General features: G+C 40.3%; 2 protein-coding genes across 8 annotated transcripts in view; both read left to right on the forward strand.

Moving 5' to 3' along the window:
* The window catches only part of LOC123319288 (transcription factor collier), a 99,626-nt gene that overhangs the window by 25,102 nt on the left and 49,707 nt on the right, over positions 1-24,817 (forward strand). For all 6 annotated transcript variants that reach the window (XM_044906162.1, XM_044906163.1, XM_044906165.1 and 3 more), the window contains exon 5: positions 13,271-13,326. In XM_044906162.1, the coding sequence (XP_044762097.1) occupies positions 13,271-13,326 (56 nt within the window). The remainder of the gene's footprint in view (positions 1-13,270; positions 13,327-24,817) is intronic.
* Positions 4,721-7,051, forward strand: LOC123319289. Of its 2 annotated transcripts, none has more exons than XM_044906170.1 (2): positions 4,721-6,230; positions 6,305-7,051. In XM_044906170.1, exons 1-2 carry the CDS (start codon positions 5,880-5,882, stop codon positions 7,034-7,036), a joined length of 1,083 nt encoding a protein of 360 aa, XP_044762105.1. In that variant the 5' UTR covers positions 4,721-5,879; the 3' UTR covers positions 7,037-7,051. The 2 variants fall into 2 exon arrangements, with proteins under 2 accessions (XP_044762105.1, XP_044762104.1); XM_044906169.1 differs by having other exon boundaries at positions 4,721-6,227; positions 6,302-7,051.

Genomic DNA, 24,817 nt, shown 5'->3' on the forward strand with positions numbered 1-24,817 from the left:
CTTTCAAAAACAATGTTTCTTCTTGCTCTGCAAACCAGAGTTCCACAGCTTTTATTACCTCCTCGTTGAAAGATAATTTACGACCTTTTAAACTTTTTTACAGTTGAAGATAGTGATGATAGTCGGATTGAGCGAAATCTGGTGAATGAGGGGGGTGTTCTAATAATTCGAACCCTAAATCACGAATTTTTTGCTTGGCAACATGAAATTTGTGAGCAGGGGCGTTGTTCTGCAAAAACAAAACACCTTTGGATAGCTTTCCGCGTCTTTTCTCTTTAATTTTTTCCTGTAGAGTGGTAGGTAATGTCTAATAGTAACCTCCGGATACTGGTCTATCCTTATCCAGAAAATAAATCATTATTACTCCATGGCAATCCCAAAAAACTGAAGCAAGAACCTTTTCCCGCAGATTTTTGGACACGAAACTTCTTAGGTCTTGCAGAACCAGAGTGTCGCCATTCCATCGATTGTTGCTTTGTTTCTGGATCGTAGAAATGTACCCAAGTCTCATCCATAGTAACAATTCGGTTGAAGAAGTCTACATCGTTTATAAATCGAGCACAGATCGAACGCGATGCTTCTACCCTTGCACGCTTTTGGTCAACATTCGAACATTTGGGGATCCATTTTGCAGCAATTTTTCTCATGTCCAAATTGACGTGAACTATATGATGAACGCGTTCGTATGAAGTATTCAGTGCTTCAGATATCGTTTTTAGCCCAATTCGATGGTCTGATAAAATTATGTCATGAATTGCATCGATATTTTTGGGGACTGACACAGAAACTGGCCTTCCCGATCGGTCATCATCTTCAATTGAAAATTTACCTCTCTTGAAACTTGCAGTCAAATTTTTCACGGTCGCTTACGAAGGACATTGATCACCAAAGGTATTAAGCATATCTTCGTAAATCGTCTAACCTCTTAACCATTTTAAATACAGGTACTTGATGATGGCTCGATACTCCAATTTTTCGATTTTCACAATTTCGGCGGACATCTTCTTTCTTTTAATTTATTGCGTAACTCTGGTTTACTTTTTTGACCTCAAACTTCACACTGACACTTTTAATGAGTTATTGTTCGTTGGTATGGTAACTATGGTAATATTTTTTATGCATGGAACTGGTCTAGGCTAACTAGATATCAATACATCCTCGTACATCTCCAGAAAACGCCCTGTGTCTCGAGAATGAATTGGGATATCTAAGTTCTGCTTTCTGATTCCTTATTATCTCGTAAAATGAGATCAAGGGTCCTCGATTGCTATGGTAACGCAATATTTAGTACTAACTGGATATCAATATATTCTCGAATTAGATATCATATAGATATCCGTGGAAATATCTTATCTCCTGGATATTCAAAGGTTTCTGGGAAGGTTTTCCGCGTTAAAAAACGAAATTCGACAAATTTCTAGAATATTTTCGGCAAGATTCCAGGCTCTTGCCTCCATCATCGAACGGCCTCTACGCCCCTGCCCTCAGCAGCGTCTTATAAGGAAGCGATATCGCCAGGCGACCACCGTGGGGCTCGCGACGGCACGCATCCTGCATGCCAAATCGCGACATGCGCTGGTTTTAATTAGACGATAATTATTCCCGGGCCGGTCAATCAGATCTGCCCGATTTGGCGGCTGGGTAGATTCCGAGTCGCGATTCTTATTGGTGCCATGTGCGTCGAATACGGCCGGCACGAAATTATGCTGGAATGTTGGAAATTATGCCTGTCGGGTGGATGCTCGCCGTCTTGCATGGTTATTGAGCGATCTGTGGAGACGGGAGTAAGGGTGAAGGTTCGTGAGAGATCCACGGGGCGAAACAACACATTTGTATCATAAATTTCCAACCAATTGGCCATAATCCATTTTAAAATATCGTCGTAAACAGATGAATGCAGGAAAACCTTTTTTTTGTGTAAATTAAGAGTTGACTTGATCACTCGTTTCTACATCTATGAATTTTTATTCAGTTCGGGGAGACCAGAGATTGTATGTTGCTTAATATCTGTAAATTTGGACGAAGCTCCTGAAGATGCCTCAGTAAGGCGAAACATGTAGAGCGAATAGTAAAAGAAAGATCCATTTATGTGCAATATCCTCTAGTATTATTACATTTGTATCACTTTGAATATGCGGTATAAAGTTTATCACGAAACTTCATTATGCAGACGACTGCGCACTTATCGCTAGCAGCTCAGAGGATCTACAGATAATGTTGGACACCTATAAACATATATATGAAGCTTTAGGCCTTAGACTCAATATTGACAAAACCAAAATCCTGGTAAGTCCACCAGAAAGCCTTCAAACAGATATCAGCCTGGGGGATGAAACTCTAGAACAGGTCGAGCAGTTCAAATACTTGGGAAGCTTCATGAATACTATGGCTAACCAGGACACGGATATACACAACCGTATCAATTCGGCATCACGGGCATTCTGGAAGCTAAAGGACAGAGTGTTTCAAAATCACGACCTCAATCTGAAGACCAAGACAGCTGTTTACGAAGCAGTGGTCCTCCCACCGCCTCTTTACGGAAGCGAAAGCTGGACGACCTACAGGCGACATATTAAACATCTTGAACAAACGCAACAACGTCATCTAAGACAAATAATGCACATTATATGGTTCCACAAGGTTTCAGATGCAGAAGTTTTGCTGATCGCGAGTTGTATAACAGTTGAGACTTAAGTAACGAAGACGAAGACGAAGACGAAGTTCGTTTCGAGAGCTCCTGGAGTGAACACGTACTGTCGATTGCTCTGTTCTTTATTCCGATATTTCGCATTGTTTCACGTCTGTGAACTGTGATTCTTTCCCAGAAGATAAAACTTTCGTAAGTTTTGGTTTGAAACATTATCGTTTTCACAAATTCCTGATCTTTTGGAGTATTCTCCGAATTATTTGATTGTTTACTTATTATCTGCGCCATTCATCTGCATAATAAACACCGCCCGCGCATATCGCTCCCACCTCGATTAGGCTACCAACGGGGATAATACGTTCTGACTTCTGTTATTAATTATCATATCATTAGTATCAAACTAGTACCGGAGCGGTGTGTAGCGCTCTCGTTTGGACAGGATATTAAATTTACGCAGTTGAGAATCTGCGTAAAGGATCCTTTTATTCACCCCCTTCCTATTTCCTTCTGTTATCCGAGGCCTTCCACCCCTGTGTCCAAGTCTTTCCTACGGGCCCAGGAAAGTGAAAGGTTGTAATTGTTCTTCCCAACCATTGAAATGCCACGATGCTGTCCAGCTTGTTCTAAGGCGATTGCCTCCAATCGCTCCCAGCTCTCGTGCGCTAAATGCGGTAAATATTATCACCCCGAATGCACTAATTACACGGAGCGCGAAGTTGAATCTCTGAGGGAAAGAAATGAAAAGTGGGTATGTCCTTCGTGCAACTCGAGGGAGCGCTCGCTCAGAAGTGCTAGTAATACTGCACGCCCACAATCCCCATCTGCTAGCTCGCAGACCACTGCTGACAACTCTTTGAGCTCTTCCATGAACACACAACAGTTCAATATAATTTTGGAAAAGCTCAGTAATCTAACAAGTTCAATCGAACGAATGGAAAAACGGCACGACGACTTATTGAATACACTTGTGGCTTGCACTACCAAGATTGAGGAGCACTCCAAAATAATTTCAAACCAACAGATCGATATTCAGTCCTGCAAAGACGAAATATCTGACCTTCAACGCACTCAATCACATTTGAAGGCCGAAATCTGCTCAATCACTGCAAGTGTTGCCAGCTCCGGGCTGGATAATCGCCCCTACACAGAAGCTGTGCCAGAAATTCTAGAGAGGGTCAAGAAATCGCACAACATTATCATAACTAATGTGCCAGAAGGTGGCAGCGATTCCCATGACCTGGAGACGGTATCACAGATTTTGGACTGCATCAGCAATTCATCTAGTAAATTTATTACTAAAATAGTGCGCCTACCTTCGAAAGACAAATCCAGACCACGTTGGACTAGAGTTGTTCTTTCCGACCCCGACAAAGTCTACGCATTGTTGAAAAATAGAAATTCTCTATCGGGCCATCCTCAGTTTCGGCACATTAGGGTCCAGGAGGACAGAACTAAAAGGCAAGTTGACGAGTTGAATGCACTCAGAGACGAGCTCAAAATGAGACAAAGTTCTGGGGAGAAGGATATAACCATCAAATATGTACAGGGTGTTCCGAAGATAGTAAAGACCCAGGCAGTGCGCGGCACCTCAAAAAACTAAACACTCTCACAATATGGCCCATCATTTACACAAATATTCAATCCCTTTCTGCGAAATTCCATGAATTATTATTGTATGTTCAACTCAATAAACCATTTTTAGTACTCATTTCGGAATCCTGGCTTCAGCCTTCAATAGACGACAGTATCTTTTCTTTACCTTCATATACGCTTTACAGAGACGACAATACTGAATCAGTGGGATACAGAGGAGTTTGTATATATGTCCGAAACGATATTACTGACAACTTCAAGATTGATGTGACGCATAAGGATTGGCGTGGTATCGACAACCTTTTTCTACAAATAACTAATAATCACTTCTCAATTATGGTCGGCTGTATCTATCGTCCTCGCCCATGTGCTGCCGATGCCGACTTAGTCGAATTTCTATCCATGTCTTCTGCATCCCAGAAGAACATCTTAATTGCTGGCGACTTTAATTGCCCAGGTCTCAATTGGCCTTTGCTGCACTTACCGGCTGAATCATCGCCTTCCTTTCCCTATGCTAACTTTCTCCTCAACTCGGGTCTGCATCAGTTAGTTAGCAAGCCTACTAGATTTCGCTCTGGCCAGGTGCCTTCACTTCTGGACCTGCTAATCGTTTCCGACGTTAACCTTACTTCGGAGATATCTCATCTACCGCCGTTCGGTAAGTCCGATCACGCAGTGTTATCAACGGAGCTTCAGCTTGTTTGCTCACCCACCGCTCCCAAACATATTAGAACTTCAAGGAAAACCAACTACCAGAGACTCTCCGAAAAACTGCTATCATACAGTTGGAATGATCTCTTGCCCGAATCCGATGACATTGATAGGATGTGGTCAACCTTTTCAAGAATCCTTGACGAGTCGTTATCGGCTTGCTCGGAGGACATACATATCAAGCAGATTCCCTCAAGACCCTGGATAAACAGTCATCTGCTGGGGATGTTACGGCGCAAAAAATCCTTGTGGCAGCGGTATTTGAGAGATAGATCAGCTCGAAGCTATGACGATCATCGGTCATTCTCCAACTTTTTGTCCTCTACAATCCAGAAGACGAGATCTGATTACGAGAGAAATCTGACGATGAAAAGTAACAGAAAGAAGTTTTTTAAGTACGTTCGATCCCACATGAACGCAAAAATCAGTGTCCCTATTGTGAAAAATTCATCTGGAGTTGTAAGTGCGTCACCGGCCGAATCGGCTGATATTCTAGCGAGTCATTTCTCATCGGCATTTGTGGATGAACCTCAGGGCGCTATCCCCTCGATGCATACCGCCCGAACAACATCTTGCTTAGATGACATAACCATCACTAGAAACATGGTGGAAAGATATCTTTCTAATTGTAGGGAAGGTTCGTCACCTGGTCCTGATGGGATATCCACATCGATACTTCGACGTTGCGCACAAGCCTTATCCGAGCCTTTGTGCATTATATTTAGAAGATCTCTATCGACATCCAGTATTCCCAAGCCTTGGTCATCTGCTTTGATAACACCTATCTTCAAGGGTGGGGACAAACTGTCAGCTTGCAATTACCGCCCAATAAGCCTCCTGTCGACAGTTTCCAAAGTACTGGAGAAAATAATCAGCGACCAGGTACTTGAGTTTGCATCACAAAATAACTTGATCCCCAAGGAGCAACATGGTTTTCTGCCCCGGAGGTCAACACTCACTAACTTGCTCACTTGTATTGATGACTGGAGTAGGGCACTTGACATGGGCATTCCAATGGATGTGGTGTATCTCGACTTCGCGAAGGCCTTTGACAGAGTCCCTCATCGGCGTCTTCTGCATAAGTTGGAACACATGGGGATCCGGGGGAGACTACTGGAGTGGTTCCGATCTTTTTTGTCGGATAGGTCATTTCGTGTACGAGTTGGTGGTGATCTGTCTACGTCCGCGAAAACTGTTAAGAGTGGTGTCCCACAAGGCTCGGTTCTGGGCCCACTTCTTTTTATTTTATATACAGCCGATTTACCTGCATCAATTAGATCTAAATGTGCACTTTTCGCTGATGACACGAAGATTTTCAATCGCTCAATCAATTCACGGTTAATTCAGCAGGATCTCGATAATCTAAGCAGTTGGTGCCAGAGGTGGATGATGCCCCTGAATTTGAGCAAATGCTGTGTTATGCACATAGCAAAGAACAACCCTCGGGCCCCCTATTACATCGATGGGGTAAGACTTGGCACAGTGACTCGCCACTTGGATCTCGGTGTGACTATAGCGGAAGATTTGAGCTGGTCGGACCACATCGCGTCAGTATCAACAAAGGCCAGACAGATGATCTACCTCTTCAGCAAGGCATTCCCAAACACTGATGTTGTCTCCTGGGGCATGATTTATAAATCTTATATTCGACCGATAATGGAGTATGCTGGTCCGGCTTGGTGGACTTCTTTGCGAGGCGAGGTGGATGGGTTGGAGTCTGTTCAGAGATGGTGCACCAGAATTCCCTACGGTGTTAGGAGACCTGACTACGCAACAAGGTTGAGAGTGCTCGATATGCCCACATTTGAACAACGACGTGCGAGAGGCGACTTAATATTCTCCTACAGAGCGGTCCATGGTCACTTTGGTCCGGATATTATGAATATGTACCGTATGAACACGAACAATCTACGGGGCCATGGATTTAAGCTCGCGAAGGAAAAATTCAGGACTACCCAGAGGCAAATGTTTCTGTCAAACCGAGTGTTCAATGTTTGGAACTCCTTGCCTGAAACCGTCGTAGAATCGTCTTCAGTGAATGGATTCAAGAACAGCTTTGACAGATGGGTGACCTCGTCGAGATGACGGTGTTTCTATAATTTTTTTTTTTTTTTTTCTCTTTGTTTTCAATCATATGTTAAGTTCATCTTCAGGAGTTCAATTTAAACTTAGTTTTTATGTGAGTTTATAGGTGTATTCCTCTACTCTTATTTAAATAAATAATAATAATAATAATAATAATAATGACTCGGATGGAGCGGCCAAATTCTGAGGATGCAAGACACAAGACTCCCCAAAATAGCTGGTATGGCGAATTCACAGAGGGAGCTTAGAAACCAGGAGGCCAGTATAAGATTTTAAGGATATACTGCAGCAATCACTAAAATCAGTTGATGCCAATCATTACTGGGAACAACTAGCGTTACAGCGGTGGCCAGATCTGATTGGTGACTATCCATGCCCTGAGTGTGGAAGGATCTGTAGGTCACGGTTGGGTCTCTTCAGTCACAGGAGGGCACACAATGGCAAGTAGCCCCAAGAAATTATAAGTTTGATCGCACCGATAGTTTTGTTTTTGAGTATTTTTGTAGATTCATTCTCTGTAACGGGATACAGCAATGAATGATGGAAATATTGAAAAAGTGGGCTTCGAATTGTGCATCTATTATATACATCTGTATATCTTGTGCGTATATATCCACAGGGGACTTGTGATATTCTATTGCGTCTAACTGTAGCAAGAATATATACTTTAAACCTTAAGAACTTCAACACGATGCAATGTAAAAGGGGAGAAAGGGAAAAGGAATACACTACCGAAAATTTCAAAGATAATAACATTAAATTACAGACACACAGATGGTTCAAAGGATAGGAGGAAAGCACCTAGTCCACACAAAAACAAGTGTTTTTCAAGCAGAAATACTTGCGTTGACTCAAAGGAAACGAGAAGGAGATCAAACTCACCAGAAAAGGAGCATAAACGCTACCTACTGGCCCAGAATCTTTTTGGTATACAGGTATATGCACCTATAAGAAAGAGTTTCTGTAGGAGCAAGAAACCAAAAGAGAAATATTCTGGAGAAATATTCCAGGAATGGTTTACTCCAAGAAATTCCTCAAGGATTTTGAAACTGTATGATCCAAGGGGTATTTGGATCTCAATAAGAATAACTTACGCCTCCTCACAGAACATTGTCGTCTTAGGTAGCGTGTGATTGGAATGGGCTTATGAGAAACTGAAGTTTGTAGATTCTGTGTGGAAGAGAAGAACTCTCCTATTCACCTGGTTACAGAATCGCCAGCATCCCCATTGCAAGCCTTTGCAAGGAATGTCTTCGAGGAGAAAATTATGGAAGGCATGAAGGCTTAGCCTCACAGATACTGGAGTTCATTGGAATTCTGTAGCTGGAAGGTTTGCTGTAGATGGCGCACAGCTCACATGGATGGCACAATAGACTTTAAAGACCCAAACTATAACTATAACTACATCACTTCCTCATTAGATTTCCTCAGAGTTGTAGCCACCTCATGAGAATGGGTCCAGCAATCTCAGTGCCGGTTCTGTGATAAGAATTCGTAGTCTCATCAGAAACTGGAGTGTGTAGATTCTGCATGGAAGAGAAGATTACTCCTATTCACCTGGTTACACAATGCATTGCCATTGCAAGCCTGTGCAAGAAATGTCTTGAAGAAGAAAATTAGAGAAGGCATGAGGCTTAGCCTCCTTTAAGTCATCACAGATAGTGGAATTCATTGGAACTCTGGAGCTGAAGGGCTTGCTGTAGATAGCGTACAGCTCACATTGAGGGCACAATGGACTTTAAATACCCAAACTATAACTATAACTACCTCGCTTCCTTACTAGATTTCCTCAGTGGTGTTGCCACCTCATGAGAATGGGTCCAGCAATGTCAGTGCAGGTTCTGTGATAAGAATTCGTAGTCTCATCAGAAACTGGAGTGTGTAGATTCTGTAAGGAAGAGAAGAACACTCCTATTCACCTGGTTACAGAATGCATTGCCATTGCAAGCCTGTGCAAGGAATGTCTTGAAGGAGAAAATTAGGGAAGGCATGAGGCCTAGCCTCCTTTAAGTCATCACAGATAGTGGAGTTCATTGGAACTCTGGAGCTGAAGAGCTTGCTGTAGATAGCGTACAGCTCACATTGAGGGCACAATGGACTTTGAAGACCCAAACTATAACTATAACTACCTTGTTTCCTTACTAGATTTACTCAGGGGTGTTGCCACCTCATGAGAATGGGTCTAGCAGTGTCAGTGCCGGTTCTGTGATTCTTCCACATAAGAATTCGTAGTCACAGAGATGATCTGATAAGGTTTTCGGATGGCTGCATGGCTAACGGCCGTTTTCAATAACCTATCTATCCATCAAAACTGTGGATAGATAGATACTAGGGATAGACAAATCTGTCATTCTGTGCTTGTTTACGTTTCAATATTCTATCTGCAGATAGCGATTCTTACTGGCCGCAGCGATCTATCCCTTCCTCTGAAATGAGGTCAGATTGACAATCAGAGATAGGAACTTTCATTATATATGCGCCTATCTGCGTTTCAAAGAAATTTGAAGTAAATCATCGATTGTAAAAATTATCTCCGGTAGTTCAGTTTTTTGATCTGTCGAGTTCGAGCAGTAAGGGGTAGAGATAAGCGTTGGAAATTGCTATCAGGGTGCATTTCAGTGCTTTTTTCTTAACAATTGAATTGTAATTAACTTTAAAAAATGGATTATTTGAGTAGCGACGATAGCGACATGGAATTATTAGAGATGATTATGATGAAGAAAGTGAATCGGAAGAGACCCAAAAAGTTTATAAAGCACGAGTTGATTACATGATTATTTTTAATGATTACGAGTTCACATGTAGAATTCAACTGAGCAAAGGTGCTGTGAGTGAATTATTGGATTTAATTAATCCATATTTGAGGGCGCAATGTGGGAAAATTGAAACCGAAGAGTTGAAGGATTCGGTCAATCTTCTCCAACTCTCCTCTTTCAATTTATTGTTGGTAGCATTAATAGCTCTGCTGGTAATAACCCCATCAGCTGCTACAAATTGTATCAAACGTATCGCCTCTTCTTTAGTCATTGGTTTTGATTTAGGCTGCAAAAATCATTGCCTTCAGAACTTGAAATTAATGAAAAATGAATATCGATAACAACGGCGCTTTTATTTGAAGGTACTCACGGTTGAGGAATTCATTTTCAAGTATTGCGTGTTTGAGAATCTCGATCAACAATTATTGTGATGTATTTATTGCCGTATGCACCTTTCATTGAACGACGTTTAAGCATAGAATCTCTATGGGAAAAAAAGACATTAAGGAATTGAGCTCGTTTAATGAAATGGTGCATACGGGTATGTAGTCATACACACACGATTAACCTTCTATACATAATATTCAAATATTTACACTTTCTAACACACTCCAATATCTCAACCGCTAGAAATGAATTAATGATGTGAGGTCTTATATTAGTGTTCTGTGGTCTGAGCTGAATAGATTCCTATCTATCCTTGCCTTGAGATAGATAACGTCAAACCATAATTGTGAAATGCAAACCATAGATAGATAACTACAAGGATAGATAGGCAGACAAACTGGAGATAGCGATCTATCCCTTATCTTGGATAGGTTATTGAAAACGGCCGTAAATCGACTGAATTGACATATCCATCCCATTTTTCGTCTACGCCAATGCCGCCAGACGATCCGATCCGTTTTTGCACCCATGCCCGAAGTGTCCATACCGTCCGAATAAGTCTCGAAAAGCGGAATCACGGCCGAAAAGGCCTCCGTCGCAAGCGGAATCTGAAATGAACGCAGAAAAACGTTCACGGCATGTGTCCGGCAATCCAGAGGGCGCATCGATGGTTTACCGGCCACGCTAGCGACGCGTACAAAAAGGAGTGATCGGTCCTCGGGCAAAAAACGGGGCCCGGATTTGTTCGACTGGCCAATTTGCACATTGCCATTCGGGGGAGTTGGTTGACTCCGTCTCCCGGTGTGACGGATGTAAATGAGGCCGTTTCGGATTCCCATCTTGGATTTTACGGGTTTCCGCTGACTAGGACGGGTTTTTCTTGGAAATATCGCGAAAATGAGTCGAACTCGCGGACGTTAGGTTATGGATCAATAGGTTATGGGCCCAGGAATCTAATCAGATGAGGTAGTTGATATCGGGATTATGCAAAGCCCACTAGAAACCAGCAAGGCCATGAGGTTTCTGTAAAATGCGATGTTGCCGGAATAATATCGGAGTGTCGGGTATGTAGTCGGTAATTTTAATTAGAAATTCGGCCAAAGGGTGCGTGTTTTTTACTATTTTGTTTTGTTTGGTTGTTTTATCAGTGTTTCAAGTACAAATAGGTGTAAAAATTACAAGGACCGTGATTGTTTAGTGCCTGTTACTGAAGAATTCAACTTGGAGGCTTACTTTCCATTTGGAAATCGGTTTAACAAAATGAATATTGAAGCTGTATTTCCAAAAATATCTTGAAATTGATTTCAAATCAGTCACCGTTTGACAACGATGTTATGAGACTTGGGTACATTTCTCCAAGACCTAAGCAGTTTCGTGTCCAAAAATCTGGTGGAAGGGTTTTTGCTTCAGTTTTTTGGGATTGCCATGGAGTAATCATGATTGATTTTTTGGATAAGGGTAGAACAATAACCGGAGATCACTATTCGGCATTACTGACCACTCTACGGTAAAAAATTAAAGAGAAAAGACGCGGAAAGCTATCCAAAGGTGTTTTGTTTTTGCAGGACAACGCCCCTTCACACAAATCTCATGTTGCCAAGCAAAAAATTCGTGATTTAGGGTTTGAATTACACCCCCCTTATTCACCAGATTTATCTCCATCCGACTGTCATCTCTTTCCTCAACTGAAAAAATTTTTAAAAGGTCGTAAATTTTCTTTCAACGAGAAGGTAACAAAAGCTGTGGAGGTCTGGTTTCCAGAGCAGGAAGAAACATTTTTTTTGAAAGGTCTAGAGACGTTGCAGGTTCGCTGTAATAAATGTATCCAATTAAGAGGAGAGTATGTTGAGTAATAAAATATTTTGACATTGAAATTTTGTTTGGTTCTATAGTAGGCTAAGAGTTTTTCAATATATCTTCTTATTCTTTTGAAACTGAATCACTCGCGATGAAACAGGATGAAAGTGATCGAAGTAAACGAAATCCTGTATTGTTTTCCTCCCTACAGTTCTCAATTTTAATGTGAATTGAAATCCACGAAAACTGTTAAACTAAAAACAAATTAGATGATTTTCATAAAAATGGATTTCGAAACCACGACGCGGGTTTCGCTATCACAAAAGCATCTTCAGGTGAGGGAGGGTAAAGTGAGTTTAACAACAACCTGGGACCATAACCTGTTGTCATTAACACATTGAAATGAATACACTATAAAACAGCGTTAAAAATTTATGAAATAAAGTTGGCCCTTCACTACTATCGATGAAATCCATTTGGGACAATCAAAGCGCCACCCCCAACCCCATTTACCCTCCCACCTACCCATCGCGACAAGATAACTTCATACGTGGACTTACATCAAACTACCCTCAGCTCTAGCAGTATATCAATAGATATACTGCAGCCTACAACAAGACCTCCATCCAGAAGGGGCGATAAGAAAGTCATAAGAGGGCCGAAACGGGGTAGAGACGACGGGGGGGCGCCTAATGTGTGTGCGTCGAGACAAAGGACGCCTTGCGATACGGGACGCCGAGAAAAGGGCCTCGGGCCGCCATCTTTCTCTGCGGTCCTCAAGGGAACGTTTGCGGAGTTATTTTATTACAAATAAGGAGAGGAAGAGTGCTCCTGAGGGATGGGACTGAGTGAGGTGTGTCTTTTCTAGTCGATGAGATACGACAAGAGCCGGCAGCTATGAGGGAGTCCTTATTTCGGACATGTTCACAGATTTGCGTGGGTGGAAGTATCTCGCTCACGTCGTCATAAATAGCTGAACATCGAGGAGAGATAAAGGTGCCTGAAGAACACTAACTCAGTAGAAATGGGGCGTGCTAATACGGTACTGTTTATGGTTCATGGGCTATTTATGATTTCTCTCTAAACTTGCTTGGTATACTGGGTGTCTCTCTAACTTGGAATGAACGACAGTGAATCAAAGACTGCAATTTTGCAATTGTGTTCAGCAAGTCGACTGTTATTTTGAATTGCGTTTCTTTTTTGATGTGACTATTCTTGAAGGGTATATTATCTTGATGTAATTCATATTATATAATATAATATATATAATAATTCAATTTTTCCTTGACTTCAGGTGTTCGACAAGAACAGGATATCTTCGTCAGACTCATAGATTCTGTCACAAAACAGGTAAGTTTTCCCACTTTTTAATATCATTCAGTTAACCATTGAAAAAGGCAAGAAATGGCATCGAATTCAAAGTTGAAAAGAACAAATCGTCCCAATCCACGACGGAGTAAGTCATCCTGTTAGCGCATCTAACCTAATTAGAATCACCGAAAAGCCCAGGGCTATAGTTTTGGCGGTGTTATCGCCCGCCCCCTACTGCCGCCGCCGCTGCATCCACGGTGTAATTTTAACGAGATGGCGAATAAACACCCAGTTTGGAAAGTTCCGTAATTCGGAAAACCTCGTCTGGATGTCTCCCCAGTTTTGTCGGGACGTGGGCGTGGCAGCTACTAATGCCTCTGTGAACTGAACAGATTATTTCAATTTGTATGGGTCTGGCGTTCGTCCTTTGATGTGGTTTTTTAAAACGTTGAATCATTCGAAACAGCGTTGGGAGATGAAGAATTTTGACGTTTATCGAGATTTTACGACGTTTTCGAAGCCACAGAGTAAATAGCAAATATGGCAGACCCTGGTAGATGTCATAATATAGTTGTGCAACTGGTTGCCAAATTTGACGCCACTGGTTCAGTAGGAAACAAAAAGAGGGCGCATGAAAGAGACGAAGCGAGGGACTTGGATGTTATAGGTCATGTAGCAATGGATCGTTTTTTTTTATCTCTTGTTCTATGAGTGGGAAATAAAAACATTTCGTTATTCTGAATAAGAATGCATTTTTTTTTGGATCTCATATCATACTAAAAAATTTGCTTCTCAAAAATATATACAGGGCGAGTCTATGACCCGTACAAATATTTCAACAGTGGATTATTGAGGTCGAAAGAAACACTCTTTTGCTATTCCATTTTTCCGATTCGGCTGATGATAAAAATATATAGCCATTTAAAGTTTTCATCATAAGCTATGCCACCCCTGGAAAAACAAAGTTACTTTCAGAATAACTAGCGAAAACTGTGACACTACCCATGTGTGGATCTTTTAAACAGAGTTGTATTCAGCCAAAGTACCTAATGTTTCAAATTTGACACATACTTTCTAATTTTTGAATATCAAATTACTCAAAAACGTCGCATTATACGAGAAAATATGGGGAATACTTTTATTTCACCAAACGTTCAAATATTCATTAGAAAGCGTCCAACTCAGTTTCAAGAGTTGGGTTCTTTGAATGTATGGTATTTTTATGACACGTAATGGTCATAATGAGAAAACTGGAAAGCGTGGGTGATATCTTATGTTCGAAAAAGATTCATCAAATAAATGACTAACTATATTCCGAAATTCATTCCATTCAATAAAACCGTTCGTGAGATAGAACTAAAAATAACACTATTCTATACTTTTTGAACATCCTGTATCTTTTTAACCGAGCCGATTCGGAAAAAATGGTGAAAGAAAAAGTGTTTTCTTTGGCTTCAAGAAGCTACGGTTGAAATATCGGTTCGTGTCGAAGACTCACCCTGTATATTTTTGAACAGCTAGTTTTTTGTACGATATGAGATCAAAAAAGCATGCATTGGGATCTAAAATAACGTTGTACCAAATATTAAAAAAAAAATTAATATAGTTTCGTATTTCTAGTGGACTTTTAACGAAAATCGAGGACTCCTTTAAGCGTTTTTACCTCTATCTAGTCTAGAATTTAGAAGTATCAGAAACAACCAAAATCAAGCAATATAGGATACCCTGTACATGAAATATCCATTCTCCGCAACTTTGTGGGAGACCCTGTATATTAATATCACAAAAGAAGCACTTTGATAAACTTTGAATTCACTGAATTCAAGGAGAGAAATAAGTAAGAACACAAAACAAAAACTTTTTCCTCCTCCCAGACCAATGATCTAGATCTCCTACAACGAATAGCAATCATCTCCTTCATTAATTCAAACTACCATCTAGATTGCGTAATCCCAATCCCGGTAGAAGTGAATAATCTATCCAGCGCGTAGATTGCAATCTACTATACGTAATGAGCAAACAGTTCCGATTTCGGCCACGTGGCGATCACGTGTCCGGGCAATGGACTCAGGGCAAAAAAGAGCCCCCATTTCGCCTTATCGAAAAGTCCTTTGGCTGATCGGTAAACACGTATGACTCCTGTCGGGATTACGCCTCGGCAAATCCTGAAATATTATCGTTTTGCGAATGGAAATAAGTGGTTAAGAATGGGGATGAAAAGAAGTCATCACAGTGGTAGAGGGTGGGAGTTGACGTTGGGCGATGGGGATTGAAACTTTGATTATCAGGAATCTGTGAGAAGTAAGTAATGCCTCATATGGTGGCAACTGATTTTCGTGGTCTCAGAGAGGTTAGACATTAGTCTATAATATTCAGTTCATATCACTGTAATGATGATGTTTTTTACAACATAATTTCAATCCTAAATACCCCGCAATAAAATTAGAAGTTTTCATCGCTTATTTTTTTATTGTATGTATTCGTTTCTTTGAATTTAACCTGAAGCGCCTCAGAGCAAAAGCCTGTACAAAGTTCATCACTGAACTTCAATATGCAGACGACTTGGCACTTATCGCTAACAGCTCTGAGGATCTACAGATTAAGTTGAGTCTTCCTGTAGATTTATTCTCGGTAACGGGATACAGCAATAAATGAATCTATTTTCGAGTTGCAGAGACAGAGACGGTATTTTTCAAGTATTCAATGAACCTAAATGAATACTGGTTTATGCATTCATGCTCTTTGGTTGGTTTTTGCCTACTAGTGTTTATTTTTTTATTTTTTCTCGCGATTTAATTCTTGAAAACGATCAACGTATCGAAGCTGTATTCAAGGCTTAATTTCCCATCGAAAATCACCCTTCCCAATTCAATAATTCCCGCAGAAACAACCTTTGTTCCGTCTCCACCCGAAACCGTTATAAATAAACCTACTGCAAGGCCCTAAAAGCCATCCCACCGACAAAATAAATAATAACGAAATACGGCCCGTTATAGACGGGCTGCAAAGGAATTACCCTCCTTAGTAAAGTGCGAAATTAATCCTTCCCCACCTGACTCCAACCCCAACCCCCCCATCCCTCCACTTCTCCCGTTCCTCCCTCTCGATCCCTGTCCCGAATTAGTTAGGTTGCGATAAATCTGCGATAATTGGGTATGGGGCCACTGCATTAAACCATAAAACTCGAATTTCCCAAGGAAAATTATTATTTCAGCCGCAGAGGCACCGTGAAGGAGGGGTGGGGGGAGGAAGTCTTGGCCTGCCTTTATATTTCACAGTAATCACTGTCTTACTCCTGATTTCAGGCTTCTTGATCCCGAAAAGATTTCGTCAACGATGTCCTAGCCAAACAACTTAGTACTCCAAAACAGATCGCTTTGAAAACACAATAGGGAATACTCCTTCTGACGAAAATGATGTATTTTTTATGAAATATCTTTGAAACGTCACATTTTGAAATAACCATTCGCGTTCCCAAAAAAAAAATCATTTTAAGCACTTAAAAATGAAAAATAAAAATGGGTATTTAAAGTTTAAAGCGTTTTGTGAGAATTGTACAAGCTGGCAACATCGACTGAAATATGCCTTGATAATAAAGGACAACAAATGCATTATCTTGATGAGATAGACAAAGATGGCTGTCTATGAAGTCTGCGACGAACGAGGAAGGTCGTAAAATTTTATGGGATTTTTATGGCCGGTTGCAGTTGAAGCTCGTCAGTAAGTACGTGCCTGTAGATCAACAGCTGTTATTTTATAAACAAGCTGATCGGACATTGTTCTTTTCATTGCCTTTTATGCGCTGTTGTCAAATCTCAAACTCCGCACAAAGCGATTTAACTTTTAAAACCCCATATTTGAAGGATGATTTTGAATAGTTTCCGCGGTGAATTTGAGAAAATCATGAATTAAACTCCTACTTATTCAGTTTAAACTTGTATATGCATTGATAACCCAAATTGAGGAGAATTCTCCATTAGAAATGGTACTTCGATGTCTTCGTGGACTTTTTGTGGCATAAACTTCGACCCTGAATACCCTACGCAAGGAAGTCCACTGCACAAGCTCTCAATCCCTGAAAAATGCAATCAAAAACGGAGATAGAAGATGAACCCCAAATTTTATCCGCATAAAGAAAGATATGCAAAATAAAATTCAATTATGGCACGTCGATCGCCAAAAAAAATACCAAGGAAAGACTGATTTCCGGAAAAACCCCCGTTTTAGGTAGAAGGCGACGTCCCGTAGTCACTTAAGTGGCTGAAAAACACGATCCAGGCGTTAATTCTATTTACCCTCTTTTGGAAAGCCGTTGAACTTATTAAGGTGAGAGCCTCATTCAACGCTGTTTTTTCCGACTAAAGTGGGGATGAACGAATTGATCGAAAGAGGCAAGGTTCAGGATTGATTTTTCTGTGACGCTGTACTGGTTTGAGGTGTATTTTAACTGTACAGTTAGTTCTTTGCTATCTAACGCTTCAGGAACAATGGGGAATTCTCCTCAATTTGGGTTATCACTGCATATGCAAGTTTAAACTGAATAATTATGAGTTTCATTCATGATTTTTTCAAATTCACCGCGAAAACTATTCAAAATCATCCTTCAAATATGGGGTTTTAAAATTCAAATCGTTTTGTGCGGAGTTTACGATTTGGCAACAGCGCATACAAGACAATGAAAAGAACAATGTCCCATCAGCTTGTTTATAAGATAACAGCTGTTGATCTACAGGCGCGTACTTACTGACGAGCTTCAACTGCAACCGGCCATAAAAATCCCATAAAATTTTACGACCTTCCTCGTTCGTCGCAGACTTCATAGACAGCCATCTTTGTCTATCTCATCAAGATAATGCATTTGTTGTCGTTTATTATCAAGGCATATTTCAGTCGATGTTGCCAGCTTGTGCAAATCTCACAAAACGCTTTAAACTTTAAATACCCATTTTTATTTTTCATTTTTAAGTGCTTAAAATAATTCTTTTTGGGGAACGGTTGAAATGGTTATTTCAAATTGTGACATTTCAAAGATATCCCATAAAAAATAGATAATTTTCGTTAAAAGGAGTATTCCCTATTCAACCTTCCCGGTTCATCCCCCAAGCAAACGAATTAACCGGGCTTACCTACCGCAAAAACGATGTCGATAAACACAGACCTGTGTTCCTTCCTTTTTCCTCCTTCTAGAATGAAATTTCCGAAACGAAAGACTACAAAGACACTCCAGTGCGTTTTACATTCACCCCGCGGCTCGCGCGTTCCTACAAACAATCTCACTACGCGGAAAAAGTGCCACGTTCCCATCAGGCGAGCAGAGATGAAGCGGCGGCAAATAAGAAACCCAGAATGGCCTTTACACTGAACGAATTTAATTTCAGTCAGTCAGTTTTGGGACGGTTTGAGGTTGAATTTAATTTAGGGGGGGCCCAAATGTGGAGGCGCGAGTGGAATGGGAAAATTTCCGGGCTATGATTTCGTGTTCGGATTTGGTCGGGTGGCAATCTTGGACTGCAGATCTGTACAGGGTATCCCAAATAACTTGACTTTGGTTTCTGGTACTTCCAGACTAGATGGCTGAAAACTTTGGGAGGTGTCTTGGGCTAGGTTTTCGTGAAAAGTCCATTAGTGGAAAGCGTTTCACGATATCTTCCTTTGTCTTGAAGATATAACCTAATTTTGATATTTTGTCGATTTCGAAAATGTGTCACAACTCCTTTATTTTAAAAAATATCTGAAAGCGATTAAAGCACTTTTTCACTGGGAATACAGTACACTATATTAACATTTTTAATCTCTTGTACAGGGTGGGCAAAATTCGTTGTCTACTGAGAGGATTCCGAGAACTATAGCAGCTAGAAGAGAATGGATGAAACATTTCCGACCTCTTTTTCAGCGTAACAAAGAATGGTGTAAACCGCAGCCTCCTACGATACTTAGTTTTTGAGTTTGACAATTTCCTCTTGAAGATCTCATTATTTTTTGTCTTTGAAGTTACAAATCTGAAAGTTGAACCTTCTTCAGACACTTTTTTACGTAGAATCCACTGATGAGTTCAAAATATTTTTTTCATTTCGAATCATTAGTTGAACTTTAATTTTTTTAAATGCAAACTTTTATTGAATTCGGTATTTTTGAATTGGAAAAAATCTTTTTTCGGTAGATTCTACTTATGACAGTGCCTAAGAAGGTTTAAAGTTCAGATCTGTAACTTCAAAGACAAAAAAGTTATGAGAACTTTTCGGAATCTTCAAAATCCCAATTTTTGTTTATAACTCGAAATCTAAAAACGATAGGCCGATTCTGTTTTCAGATTTGGATTAGTCATGAAAAAAGAGCTAGTAAATGTGTTATCCGTTTTCCTCCAGCTGCTATAGTTCTCGAGATCCTCTCAGTAGACAACGAATTTTGCCCACCCTGTACATTCCAGCGATACTATGGGTGGGAAAAACAGTTCCGTTATTATGATGAAGAATGCATTCTTTTTTGATCTTATATAACACAAAAAAAATTAGCTTCTCAAAAATATACAGGGTGAGTCTTTGACTCGAACAAATATTTAACGGTGGATTTTTGAGGTCAAAAGTAACACTTTTTCCTATACCATTTTTTTGGATTCGGCCCTGATAAAAATATATAGTCATATGGAGTTTTCATTATGTGCTGTGCCACCCTTGGAAAAAAAGTTGCCTTCAGAATAACGTGCTAGATTTGTAACACTACACATCTCTGTATCTTTTGAACAGAGCTGCATTCAGCCAAAGTACCCGATTTTTCAAATTTCAAAAATACATTCTAATTATTGAAAATCAAATTACTCAAAAACGACGCATTATACGAGAAAATCTGAAGAATACTTTTATTTTACAAAACGATCAAATATATAGAGTCCAACTTAGTTTCAAGTGTTGGGTTCTTTGAATTTTTGGTATTTTTGTGATACGTAATGGTCATAATGAGAAAACTGGAAGACGTGGGTGATATCTTGTGTTCGAAAAAGATTCATCAAATGAATGAAAAACTATATTCCGAAACTCATTTCATTCGATGAAACCGTTTGTGAGTTATAACTAAAAATATCATTTTCTTATAGTTTTTCAACACCCTGTATCTTTTTAACCGAGTCGATTCGGAAAAAAAGGTATAGGAAAAACGTGTTTCTTTTTACCTCAACAATCTACTGTTAAAATAATTGTACGAGTCGAAGAATCATCCTTTATTTGGCACATTTTCGAAATCGGCAAAATATCAGAATCTTCAAGACAATATGGTCCTATAATCCCACAATCTTTATTTTGTGACCTCTAGTTACGAGACTTTTCCATTAGTCTCATTCTCAAGTCTTCCAAAGCTACAAAAGTTTTCAACATGAGGTAAAAGGGTCATAAACTATAAAAAGGACAAAACTCTCGAAACTTGCCGTCACAAAATAAAGATTGTAGGATTATAGGACCTTTTTCTCTCCCTTTATGATGAGTCACCCACATTTGGCAATCTTCCAGTTCAAATGCAGATATCGTGCAGCGGTTTCCAGTAGTAGACTTTTCACGAAAATCGAGCCCAGCACTATTTTCAAATTTTTTCCCTATCTAGAATAGAAGTATGAGAAACAGCCTAAATCGAAGAATTTGGGATACCTTGTATAAACAATTTCAGATTTGACGTCATATGAGCCTCATAAACGACAAAAACCAGATTCCATGTGGAATATTTTCATATTTTCATCAGTGTGGACGTAGCAGACCGTAAAATTCTTCATATCAAAGAATATATTCCAACACCACCCATAAATCCCTTTGCAACAAGGACCGCCCGGTATAGCAACCGTCAGAACCCCGCACGTAGCGCATCGAACAATTATTTAATCTAACGCAATTAAATCCGGAATAATAGAAGGACGCCTCTCGGCCGCAAAATCTTATCATTGAATTACGAGCCGGTTCTAATGAAACTAATTACACATGCATTCGTTTCCGACGCCTCTCCGACGCTCCTGCGACGTCGACGGCGCTTAGCCCCGTTTTCATTAGGGGCTTATCTGGGCGTCCCGCTCTTCGCGTATCTATGCATGAAAATTTTTATGAATATTAAAATTCGAGACGGCGTAGATAAACTCAGCCGAATGGCGTATTAAGGGCATTAGTGTGCTGTTACGTATTTACGTGCTTTGTTTATGGCTTAATTGGGGAGCAGAGGCTATAGATTTCACGTTTTTTAGTTTGTAGACGTTATTTTTTCAGTTTGTCATCCACGAACTTCGTTTAAATGCTGAAAATTGAATGGAATCGTTTGGGTTTCGCCAGAGGAACAGATTTAACCGCATATAAATCAACATTCACGTAAAGTTGCCAGCATTTTCTGCTGAACCTTCTCATCAGAAATCATTTTTCTGGGAGATACGAGGATATATTGAGAAATTCTTAGCCTACAATAGAACCAAACAAAATTTCAATGTCAAAATATTTTATTACTCATATTCTCCTCTTAATTGGATACATTCATTACAGCAACTCTGCAACGTCTCTAGATCTTTCAAAACAAAAATGTTTCTTCTTGCTCTGCAAACCAGACCTCCACAGCTTTTATTACCTCCTCGTTGGAAGAAAATTTAAGACCTTTTAAACTTTTTTTCAGTTGAGGAAAGAGATGATAGTCTGATGGAGCCAAATCTGGTGAATAAGGGGGGTGTTCTAGTAATTCGAACCCTAAATCACGAATTTTTTGCAAGGCAACATGAGATTTGTGTGCAGGGGCGTTGTCCTGCAAGAACAAAACACCTTTGGATAGCTTTCCGCGTCTTTTCTCTTTAATTTTTTTCCGTAGAGTGGTCAGTAATATCGAATAGTAATCTCCGGTTATTGTTCTACCCTCATCCAAAAAATCAATCATGATTACTCCATGACAATCCCAAAAAACTGAAGCAAGAACTTATCCAGCAGATTTTTGGACACGAAACTTTTTAGGTCTTGGAGAACCAGAGTGTCGCCATTACATCGATTGTTGCTTTGTTTCTGGATCGTAGAAATGTACCCAAGGCTCATATATAGTAACAATTCGGCTTAAGAAGTGTACATCGTTTTCAAATCGAGCACAGATCGAACGCGATGCTTCTACCCTTGCACGCTTTTGGTCAACATTCAAACATTTGGGGATCCATTTCGTAGCAATTTTCTCATGTCCAAATTGACGTGAACTATATGATGAACGCGTTCGTATGAAATATTCAGTGCTTCAGATATCCGTCTTAGCCCATTTCGACGGTCTGATAAAATCATGTCATGAACTGCATCGGTATTTTCGGGGACTGACACAGAAACTGGCCTTCCCGATCGGTCATCATCTTCAATGGAAAATTTACCTCTTTTGAAGCTTGCAGTCCAATTTTCCACGGTCGCATACGAAGGACATTGATCACCAAGGGTATTAAGCATATCTTCGTAAAACTGCTTACTTCTTAACCCTTTTAAATACAGGTACCTACTTGATGATGGCTCGATACTCCAATGTTTCGATTTTCACAATTTCGCTGGAAATCCTCTTTCTCTTAATTTATTGCGTAACTCTGGTTTCGTTTTTTGACCTCAAACTTCACACTGGCTCTTCTAATGAGTTATTGTTCGTTGCTATGGTAAAGCAATATATTTGTTATGCATTTAACTGGTCTAGGCTAACTAGATACCAATACGTCCTAGTACACGTATGAAAGTTGACTCGAAAAATCCCGAAAAAGATGGGGTCAGTAAAAAATTCGTCAAGACCGAACGGTTGCTCCAAAATTGATGAAATTTTCAAATTTATGACTAGAAGAGTTGCTCTTTCAGAATATGTACCACATTTGGATCTACGATGATTTTTCTGGGAAATATGCGTATCGAAATTTGCACTCATAGGCACGTTCTTCGATTCTCACAATCATAGGATCAATCCCATTTCCGATGCTAGATTAACCCCATCCCCTTTCGAAATTCCCAAAATCAGCTCGACGACGCAGAAACGTCAGTCTTCGTCTCCCAAAACACCCCATTTTTACATGGCAGTCACGGACCGGGGTTTTATTAAGGACGGGACTCTATTCGTGTCTTCAGACTTAACGTAATCAGCTAATGAGAACGGTGGAGATCTCAATTCCATCGCCCGAACGTCAGACGTATCGTTTGTACCCTCGCGAATACTGATGAGCATGCAATCTGCATTTCTAGACTTCGAACCGTGCCGAGGAATGAAGAAAGGGTACTCAGGGCGATTAGATGGGGATAGAAGTTGGGGAGTTATCGCAGTAATACACTCGCCAATTGTGGGTTGGATCGTGCAGAAGACAGGTTGTTAACAAGGCCAGCTCAGGGCATTAAACCGATCTTAGGGTCTTGGTAACACCTTTGAAACACAGATGGAGCTCGCATCGCTTTACCAACTCTATAATCTTTGATGTCACACTTCATTCTGGGTTCATTTCACTCATCTTTCGATTGCCATCAGTGCAATCCCTGCAAACGCCCTGTGTATCTAATCATGAGCACCGGCCAGCACTCCGTTATGTATGAATTATCGTGCGATTAAAACCAGTAACAAAATTTGTCATCACGATGACGCGATCCCATTCAAACTGGATCCAATTGGCTCTGCTGGCAGCTAGTTGACATAATCTGGTGATAACTGATGTAATATTCAGAAGCCTTCACAAGCTCGGATCTCTATCAGCTGTGCGGATATTTTCGAAAGCTCATATGTATGTAAATAGTAATATACACATAAATAAAGCATGAAATGTACATACGTCCCTGTTCGTTTGTCTGTTGGTCTTTACAGTACTCCCAAATCAGATGCCAGATATTTGTGGGGACTTCATTATGGTAGAAGAAACCATGTAGGATGGAAAATTTCGTTTTTCCAAAAAGGGCTCTTGAGTAAACGGGCCCTAAATGGTCCATCCACCATACTCCGACCATGTCGGTTTTTCTGCTACTTTGAAAACGATCAAATTCCCATGGGAATGTTTTAAGAGGTCTATTGGGTATCTATCTCAAACTCCCGTGAGAAGAAGTAGCATCAGATAGTCCTTGTGGGTACGTAGATTCATCCACCTCTGTGGGGTGATAATGCCTGCCTCAACTTCAACCCCTTGAGATTTTATCCGACAAGGATTGTCGGAGGAATCTCTTCGGGGCTTTTGATCAAGAGCACACTCTTAATTCTGAAGCTCCCAATGGGGCTGTGATGTTTGGTAGGAACTCGTCTATTTTTTCACAAAGTGGAAAATGTGTTCCTCGTGATTTATCCAAACATATGCAAGTTTAGTAGTGAAGTATATTGGCGTTTTTGATGGCGATGCATTCAGAGAAATATTTGTGTGAAGGAGAACTACAATTATGTAGTTCAAACCACATATTGATGTGGTTTGATAAATACAACCCCTATGCACATCGGTGGTCCCTCTTCCAATAGCATGTTTCAGAGGGGGATTTAGTGGAGATTCTCGATATTAATAAGGCAGATCACTTGGGTATTCCCACAACCATAGCCTCTGCCTATGTGG

The sequence above is a fragment of the Coccinella septempunctata genome, chromosome 8, assembly GCF_907165205.1.
Source record: "Coccinella septempunctata chromosome 8, icCocSept1.1, whole genome shotgun sequence".
Taxonomy (NCBI): Eukaryota; Metazoa; Arthropoda; class Insecta; order Coleoptera; family Coccinellidae; genus Coccinella; species Coccinella septempunctata.

What these genes read in the sequence shown, in the direction of transcription:
- LOC123319289 (XM_044906170.1), top strand. Translation starts at nt 5,880, where the DNA reads ATGGTTTTCTGCCCCGGAGGTCAACACTCACTAACTTGCTCACTTGTA. An exon ending in TTTACCTGCATCAATTAGAT is followed by an intron (nt 6,231 to 6,304) that starts CTAAATGTGCAC and finishes ATTCAGCAGGAT; the next exon opens with CTCGATAATCTAAGCAGTTG.